Here is a 19,612-nt window from a genome sequence, read left to right on the forward strand (position 1 = left end):
AATGAGACGCAGACCTTCAAAATCACGGTCAAGAGAGACACCGTGTGGCTGAACTCGTGAAAGAAAAATCAACTTTAATACCCATAATTCGTCACTTTGATAAACGAATACGGAAAACAGTTCACATCAGAAAACAAAATCAGCACCATAACCAGTGTAACGAGTACGTTGTAACCAGTGTTTGGCATTTCTTAACGGACTGCTGAACATCACTTATGTATGCTCTTTTTATTCCCCATTTGAACCTTCTTCACACCCACACATTTCTTTTACAAACATGGTTCTTTATGGAAACAAATTTGTTCTTAAATGGCAAGTATTTGTACAACCATTAGTTTTTTTAGGGAATGATTTTGGAAAACGTTTTACGAAGTTTTGAAAAGAAGCAGATTTCTCTGCTCTTTTTAAGTCAGTGAATTAGAAATTCCCAAAGTGTTTGGTGTTCTTAAATTGTTAAAAAAAAAAAAAAAAAAAAAAAACGTAACTTTTTATCTAGTTGTTCTTAAAGATATGATTAGTGCTAATTCTGCAGTAATTTATTTTGCAACTGCTATATATGGTAAAGCATGCACTCCTCTGGTTTAAAAATGCATTTTGTTTTTCTTTCATTTGTAAAACAATTACTTTTAAGAAGTTCTACAAGGAGTTCTACAAGAACAGTTCACACTTCTCACGCACTAATGACAATCCTGACCCTATCCTTGGTCCTGAAATCAGTGCAATAAATCAGAACCCCTATCCTGACAACAAAGAGAGGAAAAGAGAAAGGGAGAGACGATACTAGGTATAGACGATCCTGTCAATTTTACATATAATTTATTTATTATAATTATATGTGCGGTCAATTAAGTGTTGATGTTGATTTGCAAAATCAAGTTTTATATGCTGAATTGTTCTCAGACAAAAAATGTTTTTTTTGTGGATGGCAAACACAGTTATTCGTGCTGTAATCAGAGAATCCATCTGATACTTTCTGCTACCTTGCTGTTTGAAGTTTAATAAACATTTCAATTTTAAGCCGGGTTACTAACTTTGCTGATTTTAAACACTGCTTTTTTACACCACAAAACGAATTGAAAATGATAATAATCAACATATATCGAACTCCAATATGCATACTCAGACAACTTCATGAAAATAAAAAGTCACTGTAATTTTAAACTACAACATTACTCAAAAGAGAGCTGTATTAAAAATGACATAATTTTAGCACTTTAGTAAATGTGCTCTGAGAAAGAAACATGGTGCATTAGACACAATAAACTATGTCAGAACCAAGTATGTGACCAATTTTTTTTACGAATTTACTATAAATACCAGTTTTTAGAACCATAAAAAAGCACATAGTAATATAAGTAAAACCAAACAAAATAAAATGGCATTATATCTGTATTGTCAAACCTGTCTAAGAAGGCACAGTTAAAATTTGTTGTTGACAAATGAAAGTGCAAATAAGATCAAGCAACCCAGGACTTTTAGGCATGAACCACCTTACCTTCTCAGTGCTGGGGAGAGTTTGTGTCCGTGTGAAAGTGTCTCCACCATTAATGCTGATGAGCTCTGCGTCTGCAGGCGGAAACGACGATGGGAAAACCACTACGTCACTCTTCAGCGTGTCTGAGCTAAAACACACGTCGTACTGCTGAGTGGATTTAGAGTAAGACCAGCTCCCATCAGGGTGTGTAGTGACCACTGGAGCACTGCAACTGCTGAAGGCTCCATCTGAGCTGTAGCATTTAGCTGCTATTATACCGATGAGGCTCAGAAGAAAGATCACTGACACTGAGACAATAGCGATGAGCAGATACAGATTCAGATCAGAGAAACCCTCCTCCTTCATCGGTACTTGTCTTAGAGAAGGCTGCATGCTGTCCAAACTTTCAACCACCACAACATCCACACTCACTGTTGCTGAGAGGGAAGGTTCTCCATGGTCACACACTGTTAGAACAAGGGGGTGAGTTTTTAAGTCATTGTCACTCATTCGTCTTTTAGTCCTGATTTCTCCAGAGCTGCTTCCGATGCGGAACAGATTAGTCCCCTTAGGTTCAGTGATGTGATAAGACAGCAGTGCATTATAACCAGAATCAGCATCCACAGCTCTGATTTTAGCCACAAAGTAGCCCGCTTCAGCAGAGTAGGGGATGTTCTCAGTGTTTACTGATCCAGCTTCAGAGTAAGGAGGTAAAATAACAGGACTGTTGTCATTCTCATCCAGAATAAAGACATTCACAGTCACATTGCTGTTGAGTGGAGGGGTGCCAGAGTCTGTAGCCTGAACTTTAAACTGAAGCTGTTTAGTTTCCTCGTAATTGAAAGACTGCAAGCTGTACAGGTCACCTGTCAGGGAGTTTATGTTCATTAAAGTGGACACTGGGGATCTACTGCTGTCTCCATCAATTAAAGAATAATGAACATGAGCGTTTTCACCGATATCAGAGTCGTGTGCTGTCAAGGACGCAAGCAGCCCTCCAGCTGGACTGTTTTCTTTAACGTTAATGTTTATCACGGGTGCTGGAAAAACAGGGGGGTTGTCATTCATGTCAGAAACATGAACGGCTATAACTTCAGTGCTGGAAAGAGAAGGAGTACCTTCATCACTGGCGATTACTGTGATATTATAGTGGGAAATCTGCTCTCTATCCAGTCGTTCATTTACCACAAGGGAATAAGAGTTTTTATAGGATGACTGTAGTTTAAATGGACTGGCTCCTACTATCTTACAGTCTACTTTTCCATTTTTACCATCGTCTTTATCTGAAACTGTAATCAAAGCCACATCAGCTCCAGGTTTGATGTTCTCGTTGACCGAACTCATTAGCAGAGTAACTGAAATCTCAGGAGCATTATCATTTATATCCTCAACTTCAATTAACACTTTACAGTTAGTATGTCTTGGTGAGCCACTTTTGTCCTGAGCTTGTATTCTAAGCTCAATAGCTGGATTTTCTTCATAATCAATACTGCCCTTAACGGTGATATCTCCATTTACATCATTTATAGAAAATAAACGAGAGGCTGAGTTTCCTTCTTGCTCTACAAGTGAGTAGATAATTTCTGCATTTGTGCCTTCATCCGAATCTGTTGCTGCGACAGTTAAGATTTTCGTCCCAAATGAAACATTCTCCTTGATCTTCACTTTATATAGAGGTTTGTTAAACACTGGATTATTATCGTTTATATCCAACACATTAACTATTATATTCATTGTCCCAGATCTGGCAGGTTTCCCCCCATCAACAGCCGTGAGTGTGAGTTTAATTACCGACTGTTTCTCTCGATCTAGAGGCTTTTGCAGAACTAACTCTGCTGAAACACTCTGCTCTCCGTAGCTTTGAACATCCAGAGAGAAATGCTCGTTAGGACTGAGCGTGTAGCTTTTCACAGAGTTCATACCGACGTCCAAGTCACGTGCTGCAGGCAAAGAAAAACGATCTCCGGGTACAACGTTTTCACTTATGTTTTTTACTAACTTCTGAAGTGGAAAAACCGGAGAGTTATCGTTAATGTCCGCTACATTCACCTCAACGCGATAGAGCTTGGCGGGATTCTGTGCCATTACCTCGATGTTGAGAGAGCATTTCTGCTTACTCTCGCACAGCTCCTCCCTGTCGAGCCTGTCGTTCACAAACAGCGCTCCCGTTTTCGGATTCACGTCGAAATAGCGCTTATTAGATCCAGACACGACCTGAAACAAACGCAACTGCAGCTCCTGAACGTCGACGTTGAGATCCTTCGCTACATTCCCAACGATAGTGCCCTTCTTCACCTCCTCTGAGATGGAGTAGGAAATCTGAGCGCGAGACAAATCCCAACAACACAAAAGCAGCAGCGCATTGGACCAGAAACGTCCTCCACTGGCTGCAAAACCCATCGTTTCTCTGAGTTTCTTCATATCACAGATTAAAAATGTATTTAGGATGCCCTTGTCACATTCGAGGCCTCCTCTGTAAACTACAGCGCTCTATGGTGTGTTCTAGGTTTTGCTCTACGCACCACCCCTGTCTGATTATGCAGTAGAGAAGGTGGAGATTTCGGATAATGAGAGGCAGACCTTCAAAACCACGGTCAACACTGACGCCGTGTGGCTGAACACGAGACAAAAATCATCTTTAATATAAAAGATTCGTCATTCTTATCAACAAATACGGAAAACAGTCCAAATCAGAGGACAAAATCAGCGACGGCGTTGCAACCAATGTTTGGCATTTTTCACCGGACTGCCGAACATTACTTATGAGTGTTTGTTGCTTTCCACATTTAATACTTCTTCACACATACATCTTTTTTTTGCAAACATGGTTCTTTATGAAACCAAATTTGCTTATTTTATGGCATGGCTTAAATAGGTATTTGTACAACCATTTTATTTTTAAGGGTACGATTTTGAAAAACTATCTGCAAAGTTTTGAAGATAAGCAGTTCTCTCTGCTCTTTTTAAGTCAGCAAATTAGAAATTCACAAAGTGATCGGTGTTCTGGAATTATAAAAACTAGTTATTTTTTAATCTACTTTTTCTCAAAGACATGATTAGTGCTACTTTTGCAATAATGTATTTTTCTTCTACAATATACTGTTAAGCATACCCTCGTCTGATAAATATTTTTTTGCAAAGCAATAATTTTTAGGAAGTTCTAAAAAGAGTTCTAAAAAACAGCTTAAAGCTTCTCACACACTTATGAAAGTCTTGTCCCTGTCTTTGGTCCTGATATTAGACCATTAAATCAGAGCCACTATCCTAACAACAAGGAGAGATAAAGAAAGAGAGACATGTTTGACTACACTATGTACAGACGATCGTGTCAATTTTACATGTCATTTATTTATTAAAACTGCATTTGCTATTAAGTAATGTTTTTTTTTTGGCTGTTACTCTGATTATAGCACGAATAACCGTGTCTGCCATCCACAAACAAACACACGTCGTCTGAGAACGATAAAGCGAATAAAACTTGATTTGACAAATCAACAAAATTGCAAAAAAAAAAAAAAAAAAAAAAAAAAGCTTGGCTACCTAACAATTCCGAGGTTATTAAAAGATTTTCTTTATTTTCATTCTTTAAAATAAGCTTTGTTTTTGCTTGCCTGCATTTCTAAATACATATATATACATATATCTATCCCAAGTCCAGACGCATCGATTTACTACAAATACAAGTTTTCAGATCCATAAAAAAGCAAGAGGTAATATATAAGTAAAACTAAAGTGCAAATACGATCAACCAACCCAGGACTTTTAGGCATGTACTACCTTACCTTCTCAGTGCTGGGGAGAGTTTGTGTCCTTGTGAAAGTGTCTCCACCATTAATGCTGATGAGCTCTGCCTCTGCCGGCGGAAACGACGACGGGAAAACCACCATGTCACTCTTCAGCGTGTCTGAGCTAAAACACACGTCGTACTGCTGAGTGGACTTAGAGTAAGACCAGCTACCATCAGGGTGTGTAGTGACCACTGGAGCACTGCAACTGCTGAAGGCTCCATCTGAGCTGTAGCATTTAGCTGCTATTAAAGCGATGAGGCTCACCAGAAAGATCACTGACACTGAGACAATAGCGATGAGCAGATACAGATTCAGATCAGAGAAACCCTCCTCCTTCATCGGTACTTGTCTTAGAGAAGGCTGCATGCTGTCCAAACTTTCAACCACCACAACATCCACACTCACTGTTGCTGAGAGGGAAGGTTCTCCATGGTCACACACTGTTAGAACAAGGGGGTGAGTTTTTAAGTCATTGTCACTCATTCGTCTTTTAGTCCTGATTTCTCCAGAGCTACTTCCGATGCGGAACAGATTAGTCCCCTTAGGTTCAGTGATGTGATAAGACAGCAGTGCATTATAACCAGAATCAGCATCCACAGCTCTGATTTTAGCCACAAAGTAGCCCGCTTCAGCAGAGTAGGGGATGTTCTCAGTGTTTACTGATCCAGCTTCAGAGTAAGGAGGTAAAATAACAGGACTGTTGTCATTCTCATCCAGGATAAAGACATTCACGGTCACATTGCTGTTGAGTGGAGGGGTTCCAGAGTCTGTAGCCTGAACTTTAAACTGAAGCTGTTTAGTTTCCTCGTAATTGAAAGACTGCAAGCTGTACAGGTCACCTGTAAGTGAGTTTATGTTCATCAAAGTGGACACTGGGGATCTACTGATGTCTCCATCAATTAAAGAATACGAAATATGAGCATTTTCACCGATATCAGAGTCGTGTGCTGTCAAGGACGCCAGCAGCCCTCCAGCTGGACTGTTTTCTTTAACGTTGATGTTTATAATTGGTGCTGGAAAAACAGGGGGGTTGTCATTCACGTCAGAAACATGAACGGCTATAACTCCAGTGCTGGAAAGAGAAGGAGTACCTTCATCACTGGCGATTACTGTGATATTATAGAGGGAAATCTGCTCTCTATCCAGTGGTTCATTTACCACAAGGGAATAAGAGTTTTTATAGGATGACTGTAGTTTGAATGGACTCGCTCCTACTATCTTACAGTCTACTTTTCCATTTTTACCATCGTCTTTATCTGAAACTGTAATCAAAGCCACATCAGCTCCAGGTTTGATGTTCTCGTTGACCGAGCTCATTAGCAGAGTAACTGAAATCTCAGGAGCATTATCATTTACATCTTCAATTTCAATTAATACTTTACATTTAGTGTGTCTTGGTGAGCCACTTTTGTCCTGAGCTTGTATTCTAAGTTCAATAGCTGGATGTTCTTCATAATCAATATCTCCTTTAACGGTGATATCTCCATTTACGTCATTTATAGAAAATAAACGAGAGGCTGAGTTTCCCTCTTGCTCTACAAGTGAGTAAATAATTTCTGCATTCGTACCTTCATCGGAATCTGTGGCTGCGACAGTTAAGATTTTTGTCCCAAAAGAAACATTCTCCTTGATCTTCACTTTATATAGAGGTTTGCTAAACACTGGATTATTATCGTTTATATCCAACACATTAACTATTATATCCATTGTCCCAGATCTGGCAGGTTTCCCCCCATCAACAGCCGTCAGTGTGAGTTTAATTACCGACTGTTTCTCTCGATCTAGAGGCTTTTGAAGAACTAACTCTGCTGAAACACTCTGCTCTCCGTAGCTTTGAACATCCAGAGAGAAATGCTCGTTAGGACTGAGCGTGTAGCTTTTCACAGAGTTCATACCGACATCCAAGTCACGTGCAGCCGGCAGAGAAAAACGATCTCCAGGTACAACGTATTCGGTAATGTTCTTTATTATCTTCTGAAGTGGAAAAACCGGAGAGTTATCGTTAATGTCTGCTACATTCACCTCAACGCGATAGAGCTTGATGGGATTCTGTGCCATTACCTCGATGTTGAGAGAGCATTTCTGCTTACTCTCGCAAAGCTCCTCCCTGTCGAGCCTGTCGTTCACAAACAGCGCTCCCGTTTTCAGATTCACGTCGAAATAGCGCTTATTAGATCCAGACACGACCTGAAACAAACGCAACTGCAGCTCCTGAACGTCGACGTTGAGATCCTTCGCTACATTCCCAACGATAGTGCCCTTCTTCACCTCCTCTGAGATGGAGTAGGAAATCTGAGCGCGAGACAAATCCCAACAACACAAAAGCAGCAGCGCATTGGACCAGAAACGTCCTCCACTGACTGCAAAACCCATCGTTTCTCGGAGTTTCTTCATATCACAGATTAAATATGTATTTAGGATGCCCTTGTCACATTCGAGGCCTCCTCTGTAGACTACAGCGCTCTATGGTGTGTTCTAGGTTTTGCTCTACGCACCACCCCTGTCTGATTATGCAGTAGAGAAGGTGGAGATTTCGGATAATGAGAGGCAGACCTTCAAAACCACGGTCAACACTGACGCCGTGTGGCTGAACACGAGACATAAATCATCTTTAATATAAAAGATTCGTCATTCTTATCAACAAATACGGAAAACAGTCCAAATCAGAGGACAAAATCAGCGACGGCGTTGCAACCAATGTTTGGCATTTTTCACCGGACTGCCGAACATTACTTATGAGTGTTTGTTGCTTTCCACATTTAATACTTCTTCACACATACATCTTTTTTTACAAACATGGTTCTTTATGAAACCAAATTTGCTTATTTTATGGCATGGCTTAAATAGGTATTTGTACAACCATTTTATTTTTAAGGGTACGATTTTGAAAAACTATCTGCAAAGTTTTGAAGATAAGCAGTTCTCTCTGCTCTTTTTAAGTGAGCGATTTAGAAATTCACAAAGTGATCGGTGTTCTGGAATTATAAAAACTGGTTATTTTTTAATCTACTTTTTCTCAAAGACATGATTAGTGCTAATTTTGCATTAATGTATTTTTCCTCTACAATATACTGTTAAGCATGCCCTCGTCTGATAAATTTTTTTTTTTTTTTTTGCAAAGCAATAATTTTTCGGAAGTTCTAAAAAGAGTTCTAAAAAACAGCTTAAAGCTTCTCACACACTTATGAAAGTCTTGCCCCTGTCTTTGGTCCTGATATTAGACCATTAAATCAGAGCCACTATCCTAACAACAAGGAGAGATAAAGAAAGAGAGACATGTTTGACTACACTATGTACAGACGATCGTGTCAATTGTACATGTCATTTATTTATTAAAACTGCATTTGCTATTAAGTAATGTTTTTTTTTTTTTTTTTGGCTGTTACTCTGATTATAGCACGAATAACCGTGTCTGCCATCCACAAACAAACACACGTCGTCTGAGAACGATAAAGCGAATAAAACTTGATTTGACAAATCAACATAATTGCAAAAAAAAAAAAAAAAAAAAAAAAAAGAAAGCTTGGCTACCTAACAATTCCGAGGTTATTAAAAGATTTTTTTTATTTTCATTTTTTAAAATAAGCTTTGTTTTTGCTTACCTGCATTTCTAAATACATACATATATATATATATATACATATATATATATATATATATATCCCAAATCCAGACGCATCGATTTACTACTAATACAAGTTTTCAGATCCATAAAAAAGCACGAGGTAATATATAAGTAAAACTAAAGTGCAAATACGATCAACCAACCCAGGACTTTTAGGCATGTACTACCTTACCTTCTCAGTGCTGGGGAGAGTTTGTGTCCGTGTGAAAGTGTCTCCACCATTAATGCTGATGAGATCTGCGTCCGTCGGCGGAAACGGCGACGGGAAAACAACTACGTCACTCTTCAATGTGTCTGAGCTAAAACACACGTCGTACTGCTGAGTGGACTTAGAGTAAGACCAGCTCCCATCAGGGTGTGTAGTGATCTCGGGAGCGCTGCAACTGCTGAAGGCTCCATCTGACCCGTAGCATTTAGCTGCTATTAAAGCGATGAGGCTCAGCAGAAAGATCACTGACACTGAGACAATAGCAATGAGCAGATACATATTCAGATCAGAGAAACCCTCCTCCTTCATCGGCACTTGTCTTAGAGAAGGCTGCATGCTGTCCAAACTTTCAACCACCACAACATCCACACTCACTGTTGCTGAGAGGGAAGGTTCTCCATGGTCACACACTGTTAGAACAAGGGGGTGAGTTTTTAAGTCATTGTCACTCATTCGTCTTTTAGTCCTGATTTCTCCAGAGCTGCTTCCGATGCGGAACAGATTAGTCCCCTTAGGTTCAGTGATGTGATAAGACAGCAGTGCATTATAACCAGAATCAGCATCTACAGCTCTGATTTTAGCCACAAAGTAGCCCGCTTCAGCAGAGTAGGGGATGTTCTCAGTGTTTACTGATCCAGCTTCAGAGTAAGGAGGCAAAATAACAGGACTGTTGTCATTTTCATCCAGAATAAAGACATTCACGGTCACATTGCTGTTGAGTGGAGGGGTGCCAGAGTCTGTAGCCTGAACTTTAAACTGAAGCTGTTTAGTTTCCTCGTAATTGAAAGACTGCAAGCTGTACAGGTCACCTGTCAGGGAGTTTATGTTCATTAAAGTGGACACTGGGGGTCTACTGCTGTCTCCATCAATTAAAGAATAATGAACATGAGCGTTTTCACCAATATCTGAGTCGTGTGCTGTCAAGGACGCCAGCAGCCCTCCAGCTGGACTGTTTTCTTTAACGTTGATGTTTATAACTGGTGCTGGAAAAACAGGGGGGTTGTCATTCACGTCAGAAACATGAACGGCTATAATTCCAGTGCTGGAAAGAGAAGGAGAACCTTCATCACTGGCGATTACTGTGATATTATAGAGGGAAATCTCTTCTCTATTCAGTGGTTCATTTACCACAAGGGAATACGAGTTTTTATAGGATGACTGTAGTTTGAATGGACTCGCTCCTACTATCTTACAGTCTACTTTTCCATTTTTACCATCATCTTTATCTGAAACTGTAATCAAAGCCACATCAGCTCCTGGTTTGATGCTCTCACTGACCGAACTCATTAGCAGAGTAACTGCAATCTCAGGAGCATTGTCATTTACATCCTCGACCTCGATTAACACTTTACAGTTAGTATGTCTTGGAGATATGCTTCTGTCCTGAGCTTGTATTCTAAGCTCAATAGCTGGATTTTCTTCATAATCAATACTGCCTTTAACGGTGATATCTCCATTTACGTCATTTATAGAAAATAAACGAGAGGCTGAGTTTCCCTCTTGATCTACAAGTGAATAAACTATTTCTCCATTTACACCCTCATCTGAATCGGTGGCAGTCACAGTTAAGATTTTCGTCCCAAAAGAAACATTCTCCTTGATCTTCACTTTATATAGAGGTTTGCTAAACACTGGATTATTATCGTTTATATCCAAAACATTAACTATTATATTCATTGTCCCAGATCTGGCAGGTTTCCCCCCATCAACAGCCGTGAGTGTGAGTTTAATTACCGACTGTTTCTCTCGATCTAGAGGCTTTTGCAGAACTAACTCTGCAGAAACACTCTGCTCTCCGTAGCTTTGAACATCCAGAGAGAAATGCTCGTTAGGACTGAGCGTGTAGCTTTTCACAGAGTTCATACCGACGTCCAAGTCACGTGCAGCCGGCAGAGAAAAACGATCTCCAGGTACAACGTATTCGGTAATGTTCTTTATTATCTTCTGAAGTGGAAAAACCGGAGAGTTATCGTTAATGTCTGCTACATTCACCTCAACGCGAAAGAGCTTGATGGGATTCTGTACCATTACCTCGATGTTGAGAGAGCATTTCTGCTTACTCTCGCACAGCTCCTCCCTGTCGAGCCTGTCGTTCACAAACAGCGCTCCCGTTTTCAGATTCACGTCGAAATAGCGCTTATTAGATCCAGACACGACCTGAAACAAACGCGACTGCAGCTCCTGAACGTCGACGTTGAGATCCTTCGCTACATTCCCAACGATAGTGCCCTTCTTCACCTCCTCTGAGATGGAGTAGGAAATCTGAGCGCGAGACAAATCCCAACAACACAAAAGCAGCAGCACATTGGACCAGAAACGTCCTCCACTGACTGGGAAACCCATCGCTTCTCTGAGTCTCTTAATTTCAGAGATTAAATGTCTATTTATGATTCCTTTGCCACATTCGAGGCCTCCTCTGTAGACTACAGCGCTCTATGGTGTGTTCTGAGTTTTGCTTTACGCACCACCCCTGTCTGATTATGCAGTAGAGAAGGTGGGGAGTTCGGATAATGAGAGGCAGACCTTCAAAATCACGGTCAACACTGACGCCGTGTGGCTGAACACGAGAAATCAAATCAACTTCAATATAAATAATTCGTTTTTTTGATCAACAAATCCGGAAAACAGTCCAAATTAGAAGACAAAAGCAGCGACGGCGTCGCAAGCAGTGTTTGGCATTTTTCACCGGACTGTCAAACATTACTTATGAGTGCTTGATGCTTTCCACATTTAATACTTCTTCACACATACATCTTTTTTAAAAGCATCGTTCTTCATGAAACCAAATTTGCTTCTTTTGTGGCATGGCTTAAAAAATTTATTTGTACAACCATTTTAGTTTTAAGGAAACGATTTTGGAAAACTATCTGCCAAGTTTTGAAGATAAGCAGATCTGTCTGCTCTTTTTAAGTGAGCGAATTAGAAATTCACAAAGTGTTTCTTATTCTGAAATTATAAAAACTAGTAAATGTTTTATCTACTTTTTCTCAAAGAGATGATTAGTGCTAATTTTGCAGTAATGTATTTTCCTGTACTATATATTGTAAAGCATGCCCTCGTCTGATAAATACATTTTTTGCAAAGCAATCATTTAAAAAAAAGTTCTACAAAGAGTTCTAAAAAAATAGCTTAAAGCTTCTCACGCACTAATGACAGTCTTGTCCCTATCCTTGGTCCTGATATTAGTCCAATAAATTAGAGCACCTATTCTAACAACAATGAGAGACAAAGAAAGAGAGACATTTTTGACTACACTATGTATAGACGATCTTGTCCATTGTACCTATAATTTATCTATTAAAACTGCATTTGCTGTTCAATAAGGTTTTTTGTCTGACTGCTTCTCTGATTACAGCACGAATAACCGTGTCTGCCATCCACAGAAAAGAACACACGTCTGAGAACGATGAAGCGAATAAAACTTGTTCTGACAAATCAACATAATTGAAAAAAAAACTTAAAAAGCTTAGTTACCTAAACATTCTGAGGTTATTACAAGACGAGTTTCTTTATTTTCATTATTTAAAATAAGCTTTTTTTTGCTTACCTGCATTTATAAATACATATATATCTATCCCAAATCCAAACACATCGATTTACTACTAATTATTTTAAGTCTAAGTTTAAATCTAAGTTTTCAGATCCATGAAAAGGCACGAGGTAATATATAAGTAAAACCAAATATATAAAAACGGCATTACGTCTGTGCAGTCAAACTTGTCTAAATACGTACGTTTAAAATTTGTCGTTGAGAAACAAAAGTGCAAATAAGATCAAGCAACCCAGAACTTTTAGGCATGTACTACCTTACCTTCTCAGTGCTGGGGAGAGTTTGTGTCCGTGTGAAAGTGTCTCCACCATTAATGCTGATGAGCTCTGCGTCTGCAGGCGGAAACGACGATGGGAAAACCACTACGTCACTCTTCAGCGTGTCTGAGCTAAAACACACGTCGTACTGCTGAGTGGATTTAGAGTAAGACCAGCTCCCATCAGGGTGTGTAGTGACCACTGGAGCACTGCAACTGCTGAAGGCTCCATCTGAGCTGTAGCATTTAGCTGCTATTAAAGCGATGAGGCTCACCAGAAAGATCACTGACACTGAGACAATAGCGATGAGCAGATACAGATTCAGATCAGAGAAACCCTCCTCCTTCATCGGTACTTGTCTTAGAGAAGGCTGCATGCTGTCCAAACTTTCAACCACCACAACATCCACACTCACTGTTGCTGAGAGGGAAGGTTCTCCATGGTCACACACTGTTAGAACAAGGGGGTGAGTTTTTAAGTCATTGTCACTCATTCGTCTTTTAGTCCTGATTTCTCCAGAGCTGCTTCCGATGCGGAACAGATTAGTCCCCTTAGGTTCAGTGATGTGATAAGACAGCAGTGCATTATAACCAGAATCAGCATCCACAGCTCTGATTTTAGCCACAAAGTAGCCCGCTTCAGCAGAGTAGGGGATGTTCTCAGTGTTTACTGATCCAGCTTCAGAGTAAGGAGGTAAAATAACAGGACTGTTGTCATTCTCATCCAGGATAAAGACATTCACGGTCACGTTGCTGCTGAGTGGAGGGATGCCAGAGTCTGTAGCCTGAACTTTAAACTGAAGCTGTTTAGTTTCCTCGTAATTGAAAGACTGCAAGCTGTACAGGTCACCTGTCAGGGAGTTTATGTTCATTAAAGTGGACACTGGGGATCTACTGCTGTCTCCATCAATTAAAGAATAATGAACATGAGCGTTTTCACCGATATCAGAGTCGTGTGCTGTCAAGGACGCCAGCATCCCTCCAGCTGGACTGTTTTCTTTAACGTTGATGTTTATAACTGGTGCTGGAAAAATAGGGGGGTTGTCATTCACGTCAGAAACATGAACGGCTATAACTTCAGTGCTGGAAAGAGAAGGAGTACCTTCATCACTGGCGATTACTGTAATATTATAGAGGGAAATCTGCTCTCTATCCAGTGGTTCATTTACCACAAGGGAATAAGAGTTTTTATAGGATGACTGTAGTTTGAATGGACTCGCTCCTATTATCTTACAGTCTACTTTTCCATTTTTACCATCGTCTTTATCTGAAACTGTAATCAAAGCCACATCAGCTCCAGGTTTGATGTTCTCGTTGACCGAGCTCATTAGCAGAGTAACTGAAATCTCTGGAGCATTATCATTTACATCAATTACCTCAATCAAAACTTTACATCTCGACCTTCTTGGAGGTGCTCCTTTATCCTGAGCTTGTATTCTAAGCTCAATCGCAGAGCTTTCTTCATAATCAATATTACCTGTGACTGTAATGTCTCCAGAATTGTGGTTTATGGAGAACAAGCCTAAACCAGAATTCTCCTCATCGCTTATAATAGAGTAAAACACCTCACTGTTCACACCTTCGTCTGAATCTGCTGCAGAGACAGTGAGTATTTTACTGCCTATCGCTGCATTCTCGTGAACTTTAGCTTTGTACAGAGATTGGGTAAACACTGGGTTATTGTCGTTTACATCCAACACGTTTACAACAATCTGCAATGTCCCGGATCTAGGAGGGCTCCCACCATCCACAGCAGTCAGCTCGAGCTTAATTACCGACTCTCGCTCTCGATCGAGAGATTTCTGAAGCACGAGCTCAGGTGTTACACTTTGCTGCCCTGCGTTCTGCACATCCAGTGTAAAATACTCGTTCGTGCTAATTCTGTAGCTTTTCACAGCATTGCTACCGACGTCCATGTCACGTGCAGTGGTCACTGAAAATCGATCTCCCACCAGAACATTTTCAAAAATATCCAAAACCATTGACTGACGTGGAAACACAGGAGAGTTGTCATTTATATCCAGCACGTTAATCTCAAAGCGGTACAGTTTGTGAGGATTGTGGACCATCGCTTCAACGTTTATCACGCATTTCTGCTTGCTTTCGCACAGCTCCTCTCTGTCTATCCTACCATTAACCAGCAGCATCCCAGTCTTCGTGTTTACCTCGAAATACTTGGAATTAGATCCAGATACGAACTGAAACTTGCGAGACTCCAGCTCCTGCACGTTCAGATTGAGATCCTTCGCTATGTTCCCCACGACGGTGCCCTTTTTCGCCTCCTCTGAAACAGAATACGGGATCTGACCGCGAGACGAAGCCATTAAACAAAGCAGCAGCAACGCCTTTAACCAGGCTGAAGCACCAACGTTCTGCAGCGTCATCCCTCCTGTTCGTGTATAACATTTACAGCGCATCTGAAGAACAACAGGCCTAATCTGATACCGTTGGTCCACATACAGAGCGGAAGAGATACAAGGCAGAGCGGTTTGAGGAGTGTCCGGAGCACTAGTCTAGCTTGTTATGCACAGGGCGGAGAATTAATAATGCGAAAAGGTCTTAAAAGCAACGGTCAACAGCGACATCTTGTGTTCAAACAACGGAATTATATTGTATATATAATTGTACAGATGAAAAAAAATACTCAATATAATACAAATAAAAGTATTAAAGTACAATCTTGACAAGTCAAGCACAGATAAATATAGAACTGTTTCTCACTTCCTTTCACTTTTTCTCCTTTCCTTCTTTATTTCTGTCTTTCCTTCATTCAACATTTTTTGTTCTTTCTTTGTTTCATCCATTATTCCTTTCCTTTTAACTCTTTCTACACTTTTCTTAATATTAACTAAAATTAAACATTGGTTCCTATTGTAAACACCACACTGTCAGAAAAAGAGATGCTGTACAGAAAAAGAGATACATTTACCTGTTTAAATGTATCTTCAAATGTGCAAAATGGCTCTGAAGGTCCGATTTTGTACCATGCTCACTACATTCACCATCATGGGAATATAAAAAAAAGTCACTACTCAAACCGAATATACGAAGTCACTGGATCTGCATTTGTAATGTAATATAGTATATTTATGTTCCCTAATGATAGGTAGTGAAGATATCGACCTGCTGATGATGCATTATTGGTATTATCCAAAAAAAAAAACTATTTCAGTGCACAGTAGAAATGTAGTTATTGACCAGGACAAATAATTGTGACAGTGACACGAAGAAAAGGTAACATTTACATCAATGTAAGTAATCCCACATGGTCCCCAGATAAAACCAGAGTATGCTTAAAGGTGAAGTTTTAGGACATTAGTGTTCACTCAGTAAAAGTGTTAAGCTGTAAATAAAAATATTCCATGGAACATTGATTCGACGTCCGAGTGCAGGACAAGATGTTTGATTAATTTATTCCCTTACCTTCTCAGAGCTGGGAAGAGTTTGTGTCCGTGTGAAAGTGTCTCCACCATTAATGCTGATTAGCTCTGCATCTACAGGTGGAAACGGCGACGGAAAAACAACCACGTCACTTTTCAGCGTGTCTGAGCTAAAACACACGTCGTACTGCTGAGTGGACTTAGAGTAAGACCAGCTCCCATCAGGGTGTGTAGTGACCACTGGAGCGCTACACCTGCTGAAGGCTCCATCTGAGCTGTAGCATTTAGCCGCTATTAAAGCGATGAGGCTCAGCAGAAAGATCACTGACACTGAGACAATAGCGATGAGCAGATACAGATTCAGATCAGAGAAACCCTCCTCCTTCATCGGTACTTGTCTTAGAGAAGGCTGCATGCTGTCCAAACTTTCAACCACCACAACATCCACACTCACTGTTGCTGAGAGGGAAGGTTCTCCATGGTCACACACTGTTAGAACAAGGGGGTGAGTTTTTAAGTCATTGTCACTCATTCGTCGTTTAGTCCTGATTTCTCCAGAGCTACTTCCGATGCGGAACAGATTAGTCCCCTTAGGTTCAGTGATGTGATAAGACAGCAGTGCATTATAACCAGAATCAGCATCCACAGCTCTGATTTTAGCCACGAAGTATCCCGCTTCAGCAGAGTAGGGGACGTTCTCAGTGTTTACTGATCCAGCTTCAGAGTAAGGAGGTAAAATAACAGGACTGTTGTCATTCTCATCCAGGATAAAGACATTCACAGTCACGTTGCTGCTCAGAGGTGGAGCTCCAGAATCTGTGGCCTGAACTTGGAACTGAAGTCTTTTTGTTGTCTCATAGTTAAACGATTGCATACTATATAGTTCACCGCTCACAGAGTTTATGTTTATCATTGTTGATATGGGTATTCCATCATTGGAAGTGTCCAACACTGAGTATGAAATGTCTGCATTTTCACCAAGGTCTGGATCATCAGCTGACACTTTGATCAGCTGACCTCCAACTTCACCATTTTCCTTTAGATAGGCACTTATGACAGGAGCTGGGAAACGTGGTGCATTGTCATTAACATCAGATATGCGCACGGTTATCACACTGCTGCTAGAAAGAGGTGGAGTTCCTTCATCCGTAGCTACAAGTGGAATTTTATACTGAGAAAGGCTTTCTCTATCTAAAGGCCCATCAACCACAAGAGAGTAGTGGTTTTTATATGACAGCTCCAGCTTGAAAGGAAATGAGCCCCTGATTGACACATGCACAATGCCATTTTTACCTCCATCTCTATCAGAAACTGTAACTAAAGCCACAGCAGTAGCAGGTTTGGTGTCTTCTTTCACACTGTCGATCAATGGAGTCATCACAATCTCTGGTGCATTGTCATTCTCATCTAAAACTTCTACTAAAACTTTGCAGTGTGCGCTCTGAGGAGGACTGCCTTTGTCTCTTGCTTGAACTCTCAGCTCAATTGCTTGGTTTTCCTCATAATCAATTTGCCCATTTACAACAATATCACCAGATTCTGGAATTATAGTGAATACATCTTTATTTTTGGACTTCCCGTGTCCTAAAAACGAGTATACAATATCCCTGTTTATCCCAAGATCTAAATCAGAAGCTGAGACAGATAATATTTTGGTACCTAATGAAACATTCTCCTTCACTTTCACCTTGTACAGAGGCATGCTGAAAACTGGACTGTTATCGTTGACATCCATAACATCTATGATAATATTCAAGGTCCCTGATCTAGGAGGTTTTCCTCCATCTACAGCTGTAAGCATCAAGCTTATAAGTGATTGCTTCTCCCTATCTAAGGCCTTTTGCAGCACTAACTCTGCATAAACACTCTGTTCGTCACTCTGTACATCTATAGAGAAGTGTTCATTTTGACTTAGCTTGTAGTCTTTTAGTGCATTACTGCCTATATCATTATCCTCAGCCACCGGAAGTGGAAACCTTTCTCCAGAGCTAGCGTGCTCAAATATACTTAGCTTGAACGTATCAACTGGAAAATGTGGTGAATTGTCATTCACATCCAAGACTCTTATCTCAACCCTGTAAAGATTATGGGGGTTCTGAGCGAGAGCCTCGATATTCAAAACGCATTTTTCATTTGAAGCACAAATGTCCTCACGATCTATTCGCTCGCTTACAAACAAAGCCCCGGTCTTCAGGTTCACCTCAAAATACCTCTTATTGGATCCAGACACGATTTGAAAGTGTCGAGCTTCCAAATCATGAGTAAGAATGTTCAGATCTTTAGCGATATTTCCAACAACGGTTCCCTTGTTCACCTCCTCTGAAACAGAATAGGTCATTTGTCCGGACGATGACGCCCACACTGAAACAAGCACCACGATCCAAATACTGGACCATCCGAGCACATCCATAGTAAGCCGTTGACTTGGTAAGAAAATGCAATGGAAAAATAATGTTTTTCCACCAGCGTTCAAAATCAACGACGCAAAACAATCCCGCACCTCGTGCCTCTTCCGTAGATACCTTTTTATCTAAAACCAGCCGAGGGTGGTGCTACAGCAATACAGACATATCTTCCAACTCGCGGTCTGCAGCGACACCACGTGCTACAAAGGAGATTTAACTGGCTTTTCTGTTCAGTTTTGTTTTTTAGTCACGGTAAAAACGCAAAAGAAAAAAAAATCTAATTAGCCCATATAAATCAGTTTGTACTAACTTAACTAACTTATTAAGGGAGACGATTATGATAAAAATACATTTTCCATTTCATAGCAAAAGCCATGGCTGTGGAGCGGCACGTTGATTATAAATAGAAGGCATAATTATGTGTATATACATACGTATATACCAGGACAGACAACCGTCGTCTGACTATGGCAATCCACTGTACTCTAAAATGTCACCAGCGAAATATGAATTTATTTTAGAAAAGTAAAACTTCACAAAGATTGAATGGAAATTACAACTAGTCAGAACTACATTAGATATATCTTTAATTAGTATTTGTACCAAGTCAAAATTAGTTTATGCATATGGACCTGAACTTTTTTCTAGTCAGACTTACAGCGCAGACCTCCGGAATTACAATTTAAACTAGTGGCAAATTTAATTGCAGATATATTTAATCTGATGCTCTTTATTAGTAAACTGTAATTATATATAATACAAAATAAAAACATACGTGATTTAATGTAGGGCAAGCCGTTTTCGCAGAAAATGCAACCAAACACCCAAGCCTTAACTTGATTTTTACCAGAAAAAAACTCAAATGTAAGATCTCTGTAATGCATGTCAATTTTTTACCTAGTAGAAATTTTTACTTTCAGACAATA

General features: G+C 40.1%; 5 protein-coding genes across 6 annotated transcripts in view; all 5 read right to left on the reverse strand.

The window, feature by feature from the left end:
- LOC140537174 (protocadherin alpha-C2-like) overlaps positions 1-19,612 on the reverse strand; it is a 101,021-nt gene that overhangs the window by 65,806 nt on the left and 15,603 nt on the right. Inside the window, exon 1 of one of the 2 annotated variants that reach the window (XM_072659488.1) lies at positions 16,325-18,783. The exons of the other annotated variant lie outside the window; for it this stretch is intronic. Within the exon in view, the coding sequence (XP_072515589.1) occupies positions 16,325-18,691 (2,367 nt within the window). The 5' untranslated portion in view covers positions 18,692-18,783. Of the gene's footprint in view, positions 1-16,324; positions 18,784-19,612 lie in introns of those variants that run through there. 2 annotated transcript variants of the gene reach the window in all.
- LOC140537195 (protocadherin alpha-13-like) lies at positions 637-3,946 on the reverse strand. Its single transcript, XM_072659520.1, has 2 exons — positions 1,496-3,946; positions 637-648 (listed from the first exon to the last, which is right to left on the reverse strand). Exons 1-2 carry the CDS (start codon positions 3,893-3,895, stop codon positions 637-639), a joined length of 2,412 nt encoding a protein of 803 aa, XP_072515621.1. The 5' UTR covers positions 3,896-3,946.
- Positions 5,248-7,828, reverse strand: LOC140537196 (protocadherin alpha-2-like). The gene has a single exon (XM_072659521.1). The coding sequence runs from the start codon at positions 7,654-7,656 to the stop codon at positions 5,248-5,250; it is 2,409 nt and encodes an 802-aa protein (XP_072515622.1). The 5' UTR covers positions 7,657-7,828.
- LOC140537197 (protocadherin alpha-2-like) lies at positions 9,051-11,506 on the reverse strand. The gene has a single exon (XM_072659522.1). The coding sequence runs from the start codon at positions 11,436-11,438 to the stop codon at positions 9,051-9,053; it is 2,388 nt and encodes a 795-aa protein (XP_072515623.1). The 5' UTR covers positions 11,439-11,506.
- LOC140537198 (protocadherin alpha-2-like) lies at positions 12,898-15,511 on the reverse strand. Its single transcript, XM_072659524.1, has one exon. The coding sequence runs from the start codon at positions 15,316-15,318 to the stop codon at positions 12,898-12,900; it is 2,421 nt and encodes an 806-aa protein (XP_072515625.1). The 5' UTR covers positions 15,319-15,511.

The sequence above is a fragment of the Salminus brasiliensis genome, chromosome 16 (genome assembly GCF_030463535.1).
Source record: "Salminus brasiliensis chromosome 16, fSalBra1.hap2, whole genome shotgun sequence".
NCBI lineage: Eukaryota > Metazoa > Chordata > Actinopteri > Characiformes > Bryconidae > Salminus > Salminus brasiliensis.

Bases quoted from the DNA above. Each gene is read 5' to 3' on its own strand.
- LOC140537198 (XM_072659524.1), bottom strand. From the start codon at position 15,318: ATGCGCTGTAAATGTTATACACGAACAGGAGGGATGACGCTGCAGAAC.
- LOC140537197 (XM_072659522.1), bottom strand. From the start codon at position 11,438: ATGGGTTTCCCAGTCAGTGGAGGACGTTTCTGGTCCAATGTGCTGCTG.
- LOC140537196 (XM_072659521.1), bottom strand. From the start codon at position 7,656: ATGAAGAAACTCCGAGAAACGATGGGTTTTGCAGTCAGTGGAGGACGT.
- LOC140537195 (XM_072659520.1), bottom strand. From the start codon at position 3,895: ATGAAGAAACTCAGAGAAACGATGGGTTTTGCAGCCAGTGGAGGACGT.